General features: G+C 37.1%; 1 protein-coding gene across 1 annotated transcript; it reads right to left on the reverse strand.

Moving 5' to 3' along the window:
• Positions 1-3,394: 3,394 nt before the first annotated feature.
• Positions 3,395-9,605, reverse strand: RSW3 (Glycosyl hydrolases family 31 protein). Its single transcript, XM_078308157.1, has 7 exons — positions 9,016-9,605; positions 7,500-8,570; positions 7,014-7,287; positions 6,176-6,311; positions 5,349-5,559; positions 4,520-4,726; positions 3,395-3,959 (listed from the first exon to the last, which is right to left on the reverse strand). Exons 1-7 carry the CDS (start codon positions 9,550-9,552, stop codon positions 3,591-3,593), a joined length of 2,805 nt encoding a protein of 934 aa, XP_078164283.1. The 5' UTR covers positions 9,553-9,605; the 3' UTR covers positions 3,395-3,590.
• Between the last annotated feature and the right edge of the window lie 1,010 nt (positions 9,606-10,615).

The raw sequence follows: 10,615 nt of genomic DNA on the forward strand, positions 1-10,615 counted from the left end.
ACTTCCTTTTTCTCATTTCAATAGTAAAAGTGAAGCTATGTTTGATTTAATCCATTTGGATGTACGGGGACCGGCCCCAATTGATTTATACAATGAATTTAAATATTTTGTTACTTTTATTGATGATTTTTCAAGAACCACTTGGTTATATTTACTCAAATCAAAAAAATGAAGTTTTTAGTAGCTTCCAAGAATTTTTTTATTTTATAGAAAATCAATTTAATGCCAAATTAAAAATATTTAGATCGGATAACAAAATGGAATTTGTAAACAAAAATTTTGAAACATTTTATAAAGAAAACGAAATCATACACCAAACCACTTGCATTAATACACCCGAACAAAATGGAGTGGCGGAAAGAAAAAAATAGACATTTGTTGGAAATGACAAGAACTTTGATGTTTCAAAGTAATGTTCCTAAAATATATTGGTCTGATGTCATACTTTGCGCTACTCATTTAATTAATAGATTACCAAGTTCAAAGTTAGAAAACAAAATTCCGTTAGAAATTCTTTATCAACAAAAAATCACCTTTGATCATTTAAAAATATTTGGATGTACAAGTTTGATACATATTAAAAGAAAAAGATAAGTTAGATTTTGTATCAACAAAAACTATTTTTTTAGGGTATTCACCATTTAAAAGGGATACAAGTGCTATGATCCTATTAACAAAAAAATATTTATTTCTAAAAATGTTATATTTTTTGAACATCAGCCATATTTCAAAAAATTGAGAGCAACTCAAGAACCAAGTCAACCTCAAAATGAAAGAGTAAATTCGGTAATACCCTATATTACACAAAATAATCTAGATGAAAATGAAATAAGTGATATTGAAGAAGAAATAGAAGATAATAATAATAATGACACAAATGAGACCGAAGTAAGAAATAATCTAGGGCTTAGACGAACAACTAGAGTATCACAACCATCAACTAGACTTAGAGATTATGTGACTTATACCGTCCAATACCCTATACAAAATTATGTCTCATATAAAAAAATGAAACATGGATAATTGTTCCATTACAAAAAAATAAGAAACCCGTTGGGTGCAAATGGGTTTACAAAATTAAATATAATAGTAATGGTATCATAGAATGGTATAAGGCACGATTAGTAGCCAAAGGATTTACACAAACATATGGCATAGACTATAATGAAACATTTGCATCGGTTGCAAAAATGAATACCGTTAGGGTGTTATTTTCTATTACCGTAAACAATGGTTAAAATTTGTATCAAATGGACGTTAAAAATGCATTTCTTCAAGGAACACTTGAGAAAGAAGTTTATATGACCATTCCACCGGGTCATGTAAAAGAAAAGAATGCTAACCTTGTTTGTAGGTTAAAAAAATCAATTTACGGACTTAAGCAATCTTCAAGAGCATGGTATGGCAAATTATCTCAATATTTAATTTCTTGCAATTTTAAAATTAGCAATGCCGACCACTCTTTGTTTACCAAAAATGAAGGAAAAAATATTACCCTTCTGTTAGTATACGTAGATGATTTAATAATTATCGGAAACAATTTAGAAGCAATTAGAAAAACCAAACCTCAATTAAAAGAAAAATTTGACATTAAGAATTTAGGATACTTAAAATATTTCCTAGGAATAGAAGTAGCATTTTCAAAAAAAGGTCTATTAATTTCACAAAGGAAATATACATTGGATTTATTAAATGAAACCGGTAAATTAGGTAGTAAACCGGCCTCTACACCAATAGATAATAAATATAAATTAAATACCGAGGATGGTGAACCCTTAGAAAATATAAACCAATTTCAAAGACTTATAGGAAAATTAATTTACTTCACGGTAACGCGTCCGGATATTTCTTTTGCCGTAAGTCAAATTAGTAAATTGATGCATTCACCAAGAACACCACATTTAGAGGCCATAAATAGAGTTCTAAGGTATTTAAAAGGTAATCCCGGAAAGGGCATATGGATGAAGAATAATAATTATAATACAATATGTGGCTATTCCGATGCAGATTGGGCCGGTAGCTTTGATAGAAAATCTACCACCAGTTTTTGCACATTTGTAGGTGAAAATTTAGTCACATGAAAAAACAAGAAGCAAAATGTTGTGCCACGATCAAGCGCGGAAGCGGAGTATCGAGCCATAGCATCAACCGCGAGTGAATTGATATGGCTCAAGCAATTGCTTAAAGACATGGAAATCAATGTTGATAAACCCATGAAAATATATTGTGACAACAACTCCGCACGTCACATTGCTCAAAATCCCGTATTTCACGAACGGACCAAACACGTAGAAGTTGATTATCACTTTATTAGAGAGAAGATCCAAGCCAAGGAAATAGAAACACCGTTTATTCGAAGTGAAGATCAATTAGCGGATGTATTCACGAAATGATTGGACTCAAAGCCGTTTGAAGAAATCACAAGCAAACTATGATTATTCGATATTTATAATCCTAGCTTGAGGGGGGTGTTGAATAAATAATCTAAGAAATAATTTAGTATAGTTCAAGGGTATATATGAAAAATGTATAAAATAGAAATAGACAGCCTACTATAGAGAATAAGTGGATAGATTCCAACGGTCATATTGGCCTTAGGATATATACATAGCCTCAGTAACAGTTACATTTACAATTTTTTCAAATACAAGAAAATATTCATTTTGTCTCCTCAGCTTACATCTCTCAAAAACAACATTAGTTGTAAATTTGCCCCTCATTTTGGTATGTATATATCAATGAGCACCGCAAGAATTCTTTTCTCTTTAGGATTTGAATTTTAAAGTCACAGTTGTTAATAACTGTAATTAAGTATCTTTTTCCATATCCACTTTGCCTAATTACTACTAACCCATGCGTAGAACTCTGTACCCAAGAAACATTATATTTTTATCACTTAAACAATTTTTTGGCAATTTTAAATGTGACTCGTGTCATGAATATATTAAAAAAGCGTTTCCCTCCGTTTCAATTGTCAATGTGATAGTCACATATTTTGATCATATTAGTGTTTTCGGGCTTCTTTAATTACCCATTATAATACGGAAGTTCTAGTTTAAAGAAAATAGTGACACATGTTACTTTTATTTAAAGACAGCTGTCAAAGTAATATGTTGATATCATAAGAAAGAATTAATTGTTTTTCAAAAAAGTTTCAACGAGTTAACTTGAAAAACCGTAAGGTTATCCCATCTTAATATTCCAATCAAAGTAATGAAAGTGCCTGTTAATATGTTGCGTATTATCTTATCTACCTCCAAATGATTCCAGTAAACAGACCATGAGACTGTTATACAATGACTAGCACGACTGATAATTACCTCAACGCAACACTTTCCATCACACAACTGTTGCTGAACTTCGCTCTGATTCATAAAGCAGAAATGGCTACTTATGCCATCAAAATCCAAATTCTGCTTCAATAAAAATGATTATGACAAAAAAAATAAAAAAAGAGAGTAAACTATGCTTATATATGGCCCAAAATCCGCTATGAAATGGCCAACAGCGTGCCTGAAAAGTGGCCTAAATCTCTTTTTCTTGCACCAAAAAAAAAAAAAAAAAGATGATCTAGGGTTTAGATAATACAATTACAGGATGCTAATTGTCCAATCATCAGCCACATGAACATTGGGTTTCCGAATAGTGAGTGCAACTGGGCTAGACCCAGCTCGAAGACTAAGTGGACCCAGTTCGATATCCACTTCATGGTTTCCTGGTTCAATTACTGCCTTCTTTGCATTCGCAGATAAGCCAAGGAGTATTACTCTTTCAACCAAACACTCCGAGTAAAATTTCTTTTTGCTTAGATTGGTTCGCCCCTTGTTAGTTGATACCAGCTTGTTGTCAGAAAAGACGAATTGACGATGCATAAATGCACCCTCTTCATACTCAAAGCTCTTTCCATCATCCATGTAAAGCTCCCCTTCAGCAGACTTTGAGCTGTTCAGAGCAATAACCTACACAAAATGTTGAATTTTTTCATATACCATCCTAAGCCAACTTTTGAAAATTAACGAGGTATTGCTCTTCTCTTCTATAAACTATATGTAATAACATGCCATCATTTTGTTTCAGGCTTATGATTAACACAACCATTTATTGTTTCCTTGCAACGACCACAATTGCTGCAAAAAAGGTCTAAGTTAACCAAACAAATGACCAAATAGCATTCCATAGTCTAATTACTTGTCACGCAAACTTCAGGCTTAACATTAAAATTTGCTTGACTAGTATTTTTTTCAGTTTCGCCAAGAAAGAAAACAAGGATTTCAAAACTTGTCAGCATTAGAAAAAGAAAATAATAAACTTTCCCATCATTTTGACCTGACGACTGGGTGTTTGCAAAAAAATAATATTGGGTGTCAATTGGAAAGATGATCAACTTTGATTGTCAACTTAAAACTTTGGATATAATTTGCAGGCAATTAATGTTCACTTTTGCAGAAGGCCTTTATTTGTTTTTCTAGGATGCCCTCTACACATGATGTAAGAAAACACTCGTGATATAAGGATTTACCAGAGTATATGGATCATTGACCATCTGAGTAGAGCTTCTCCTGAACCTATCTTTCCTTGGAATTATGGTACCAGCCTTTTGGAAGGTAGGTATGCCATCTTCAAACACTTCCATTTTGTGAGACCTACCTCCGGCATATGTAACTCCATTTCTCAAGTAGTACCAGCTTTCTGTTCCTGGCAAGTACACTGAGACCGACTTTTCTCCCTGCTCAGCAGAATTAGTCATGTAAAGGACCTGTCCAACCAGAATCTTACAAATGCACTACAGAATAGACTGCTACTAGCATCACAGATACCACTGGTCTATTAATATTCTTAATGCCAAGCACCATTTAATAGAGTTTTCTGCATATTCGTTACTTCCAATAAAATATAAACTAAGACTCCATATTTGTGGCACCTAAGGTACTTTGGATTATCTGCATATAAAACACCCAGCAATTAAACTACACTTCTAAAAAGAATAGCCAATTGGGCACGATTTTAATAGTAATTCCTATCAAAAAGTTCCATAACCAGCTGACCCCGACTAGCAACCCAAAATTAAAAATACAGAGTTCAATTTCAATTCAATTTTGGCTATATCATGAGGAGTGGCTAAGTAGAATTACGGGCAAAATTGTAAACACTTAAGAAAATATCTTAATCTACTAATTAGGTGTAATATGCAAAAATAGAAAACTATTGGGTACTAGTTGCAGATATGACAATTGTCTTTTCTTTTTTGTTTTGTTGTCTTGTTACTTCCCTTCCCTTTTGTTTGCAGAAAATTGTCAGGTATTGCTTGCAAATACAGTGAGTACTTAGCACAAAGGAAGAACGAATACCTCTTGATAAACCCCCTGGACAAGCAATGCAGGCCCCACCATAAAAGCTTCGCCATTGTTAAATGTCTCTTTGTCCTGAGGGAACTCTAGCCAGAGAGGCCGCATAATTGGCAGGCCACTTGTGCTGGCCTCTCTAAAGAGAGTATAGAAGTATGGTAGAAGCGAGTACCTCACATGCACAGCCTCCCTTATTAGAGCGGTATTTTTCTCCCTGCATCAAGAGCACATTAAGCACCCGAGAAAGAAAGTTGCTAAATACCACTATATGAGTCTCGATTAGACAATGAGAAAGTTTATGTTTTGCACCATTCATGAGAAAGGATAAATAACAGAAAACAGATAGATAATTACATTAATAATTTTAACATCATAGACTTGATATAACAAACATCAAGTAGTCAACAATAAAAAACATATATTTGAAGGGAAAAAAACAAATACTTCAAGCTTAAAAAAAAATTACTTTCCTAAACAAAGTATATCATCAGGTTGAAAGAAAAGCAGGCAAAAGACAGAAATAGCTTCAGAAGTAGCACAATAAGCACAAATAGTTGAGCATTCTCCTTCTTCCTAATTACTTTTAACACCTTCAGAAATAGCTTCTGATTTTTCTTATTTGCACAATATATTTCACTGTCAAACATTGAGAATTCCACCCCACTTCCTGTGACCCCTAAGACTTCCCACTAGGGCAATTTTGTCTAGACTCAAACCTTTTTTTTAACTTTAATGATTGAATGTTTTTTTAAAGGTTGATAATGATTGAATACTAGTTGCAGCTACCTGAATTTCATGTGTTTCAAAACAATAGCAAAGTAGAGAATTACCCAAATAACCATGGTTCTCTTCTCTTGGTGTCAAGATGAGCATGGCCTCTAAAGAAAGGGTAGAAAGCACCGAGCTGGTACCATCTCACCAACAGTTCTGGCTCAGGGTTTCCAAAGAAGCCACCAACATCAGCACCTGCATCGAACTCGGTTGGTAAAATGATGATTTACTATAGAAAAATAACTCTTTCTGGTATCTATAAATCAGAAAACCAACTTAAATGACAAGTAATAACATCTAGGCAGATACTGAGCCTGCATGGCAAGGCAGAGAACTACTGTTTCCATCAGATTGTTCCCACTTTAGTTCAATTATGCCTCAGTGGATATCCAGCTCCCCCATATTTTACATCATGTAACCCTCAGTTGTCCAATTAAGCCTTCATTTACTCTCAATTGTAGAATAGAACACCAAAACATTACCCCCCCAAGACATGGACCAAGGGTCAATAACACTTAGGGGACACATGCTAAGCACTAACTCCATAACCCAATGTTGGTTCATTGAACTTATTGCATTAGCTTGTTGTTAACAGAAACATTCACTTTTAATTTCCACAAATTTTAACTTAAAAAACAAAGAAGTCTCCTGCAGTTCAATCAGCTATTACAAGACTTATTTCAATCAGAAAACATGGTTTCTCAATACAGGTGCATTGCCTGCTTAAAAAACATTTACAGCTCTGCCTCATCCCAAAGTGTAAGAGATGGTGATCAAACATAAGTCAATATCATACAAGGTATAATCATAATTATTTTCCAACAATAAGAAATCGCTGACACAAAAAAATCGACTCTATCTTTGTCAATAGAGTAATTATGGAATAATTTCACTCACCAGAGAAGGTCATCCCAGTGAGGCCAAGTGTGAGAATCATTGGGACAGAGGACCTCAAGTGGTCCCAATCAGCTGAGTTATCTCCAGTCCAGATTGCCCCATATCGCTGGGTCCCGGCAAAAAAGGCCCTCGACAGAACAAAAGGACGGTCCTTTCCTTCCCCTCTCTTTACAACTCCAATAGATGAGGCCATGTGGAAGTAGTACCCATATGCATTGTGCAATTCGCGGTGTTCAACATCTCCATAGTGAACTGCATCCCTCGGCATTGTGAGCTGGTATTGCAATATAAAACGTACATCAACATATTGACAGGTTCCAATGTTTATAAACCAGTCTATGCACACTAAACTCTTTAGAAACCTGTATAAATATTTACTAAGAATGCCACGTAGCACTTGAGATAGATTAGGACCACCGTTTATAGCAAAAGATGAATGCAGGAAAAAAGCATCTTAATTTCATGTAGCAGAGCTAAAAAGCATACCTCGGGTCCGTTGAAAACTGAGGGCTCATTCATATCATTCCAAATGTGAAGTGAAGGTGTTGACCCCTTGTAATTCGCAAACAAAAACTTCTCAGACCACCACTCCCTGATTTCTGGGTTCAACATATCAGGATAAGATGAAGAGCCCGGCCAACACCACCCATCAAAGTCCCTACCAGATGCATCCTTCACATAGTAACCCTTCTCGGTCGCTTCTTTGTGGAGAAAGAACGAATCATCCCTTTTCACGTGTGGGTCCACGATTGTCACCATGTGCCTTCCCTTGGCGGCCAGCCGTTTCTGCATCCCTACTGGATCAGGAAACAACGTCTTGTCCCATGTAAAGTACCGCTTGCCATCAGTGTGCTCTATATCAAGCCATAGAACATCATATGGTATGTCATGAGAATCAAAGCCTGCATCAACTGAGTCTACATCCTCTTCATCCCGGTAGTTCCACCTGCACTGATGGTATCCCACTGCAAAATGTTGGGGCATTGCTGGAGTACCAGTCAGGCTCAAATACTGCCCCAAAACATCCTTCGTCTCAGGCCCCACAAAGAAGAATGCATCCACTACCCCGGCTTCAGCCATCCACAGTGTGTCAATGCGGTTGGGGGATGGATTTGCAGGGTCGTCCCAACCAGGAGCTAGAACATCAATTTGCATTTCAGCAGCATTAAGCCAGAAGAACCCTGACGAGGATTTAGTACCATGTGACAGCATGAACGGTATAGATCCGTAGAGACCGAATGGGGAGTCATGGAGAAATTCAAAGACATCTAGGTTGAAGAGGCGGTATGGCTCAGAGAAGTCAACATCAGGGCCCCTGGTTGGGCGGAGTGAGAGGGAGGTTGAGGCATGCTCAGGGATGCCATAGACAAAGTCGGCACCATGAAAAGATACATCGAAGGAGATCGACTGGGGTCCTCGGGGCCGAGTGTCAGTGTGGCTCCTAAAACGTTCCTCCCAGTCTTCGCCATCAGATTTATTAGTGCGCAATTGCTCAAAATCAAAGAGGCCATGCGAGTTGAAGGAGAGTATGGGCTCTTTATTAGAGGCACGCCTCACCTAAAATCCATTCACTGAAATTAGTTTGCATTGAATATACCTAAAAGACAATCAACGAAGCATTGTTCTTCTCCAATTTACACCAATATTTATCACTTTTAAAGGGAAAACACCAGGAAAATCTTATAGATGCAGCTAACCGCAACTTTTTTTGGGTTGTTTACAAATCACATCCAACTGCTGAAACGAAGGGCTGGCGAACTCCACACAGGTTAATGCAAATTTAATTTAAAAGTCAATATTAAATTTTACTTAATCTGATCTTCCTTTAATCATGAAATGCTCATGATTTCTTGAAATAGACCTTTTCCATGCACCTAGTCCATTATCTTACTTGCATATATTAAAAAAAAATTGCAAAATGATTAATGCAAGTGCAGTAAAACATCAGACCCTATTTGCAAAGAAGCTCCACTATCAAAATACCAACAGAGTCGACACATACCTCGATTTGAAACGGTTCATGTTCCACGACCGCCTCGAAACCGTAAGGCAAATAGAACGAAGTCACACCAGGTGAAGCAGACGAGATGCGCGGGAGGTAAAGCTTGTGCCGATCATCGACATCCGGGAGGAGCACATCCGGAACCCGAAACCTCCGATGAGACGGGGCATCGGGGTCGGAGTAATCCTCGTCGATCTCGAGGCGGAGCGCACCAGGGGTGTAGACCGAGAGACGGAGAGTCAAGGCGCGAGGGGAGGCGGAAGTGGAGTCGGTGGGGGACTGGAGCAGCTGGGATGGGAGAAGGCGAGCGGAGACAGCGCCATCGGAGAGGGAAAGGGAGGAGACGGAGAGAGAAGGGATGGAGTGAGGAGCTCGCGTGCGGGCCCGCTTGCAGAAGGGAGTCTGGTTGCAGTCTCGGAACTCTTCCTTTTTCCAAGCGGAGACGGGAGAGGTGAGGAGGAGGGAAAAGAGGAGGATGGTGGAGAGGGGTGGTAAAGGAGGAGGAGACATGGTGGCGACAGGGGACGAGCGGATCATTGATCGGATCTGTTGGTTTACGACGGGAGTAGAGGAGTGGGAAAATCCATGTCCCGGGCGTCTTGGCCGAATTCGTATCCTCTGAGATATCTCAAACTTTCAGTGACTTTATGGAAAATCCCAACCGTTTAAATAAGTTCTGCACGAATCACAAAGCATACCCCTAGATCACCCCCGAATAGGCACCGGACACGTCGGTCACGCAAAAGTTGAGATATCTCAGAGGATACGCACTCCATCTTGGCCTTCACTTCAGGGATGAGTTCGGATCTTTTGTGTCCTTGCAGAACGGACATACCGTGTGTAGTCTAACTGACAGTAGATCATTGCGCAAAAAAAAAAAGATTGTTACTAGGTAATTAAGTTGCTGGACCCACGAATAGTTGGAAGTTGATAAATGAACTACAATAAAATATGCACGACATGTAAATTGAACAAAAATTAAAACACTCACTCTAAATTGAGCAATTTTTAGATTAGATAGATAGAATGCGGGAGTCAGATCTCATTACAAAGAGTATAGATATGATCATACGACCTTTTAAAATTCATAACATAAACAATATAAAGGAAAAAAAAAACGTCTATTTTAACCACAACTTTGTGTAAGTTTTAAATTAAATCATAAATAAAGAAAACAATAATACTAATTAGATTTAATACACTCGACTTACTGTTTGAAATTCAGTGATGATCTAAAATTTTAAAAAAATTATCGCAAGAATTTTTTTTTTTTTGAAAGCACTGCATATTGTTAGGCTGTGATAAACAAAAAGATCTTCTAGAGAAGCGTTAAGATACATAAAAGGGGATTTTTATTTAAAATTGTCGGACAAGTATTTTAGACTTTAAAAAACCAAAAAGTTTATGTAGTGAAAAGAAAATCAAAAAGTTAACTTTTTAGATTTTTTTTTTTTTTACTTTTGCTACCCCACTACTCCACACTTCTAGCCCGTGTTTTAAAATGCGGCCGCATATGTTTATGCATTAATCTTCTGCATACAGAATCTCATACAGTGCAAGTTCATGCGGTTTTGAATATACGGGCACATATACGGTCCAT

The sequence above is a fragment of the Carex rostrata genome, chromosome 9, assembly GCF_964058835.1.
Source record: "Carex rostrata chromosome 9, lpCarRost1.2, whole genome shotgun sequence".
NCBI classification, from domain to species: Eukaryota; Viridiplantae; Streptophyta; class Magnoliopsida; order Poales; family Cyperaceae; genus Carex; species Carex rostrata.

What these genes read in the sequence shown, in the direction of transcription:
- RSW3 (XM_078308157.1), bottom strand. Translation starts at nt 9,552, where the DNA reads ATGATCCGCTCGTCCCCTGTCGCCACCATGTCTCCTCCTCCTTTACCA. An exon ending in AGAGAACCATGGTTATTTGG is followed by an intron (nt 5,560 to 6,175) that starts GTAATTCTCTAC and finishes CTCTTGATGCAG; the next exon opens with GGAGAAAAATACCGCTCTAA. An exon ending in TCAATGATCCATATACTCTG is followed by an intron (nt 3,960 to 4,519) that starts GTAAATCCTTAT and finishes CATTTTGTGTAG; the next exon opens with GTTATTGCTCTGAACAGCTC.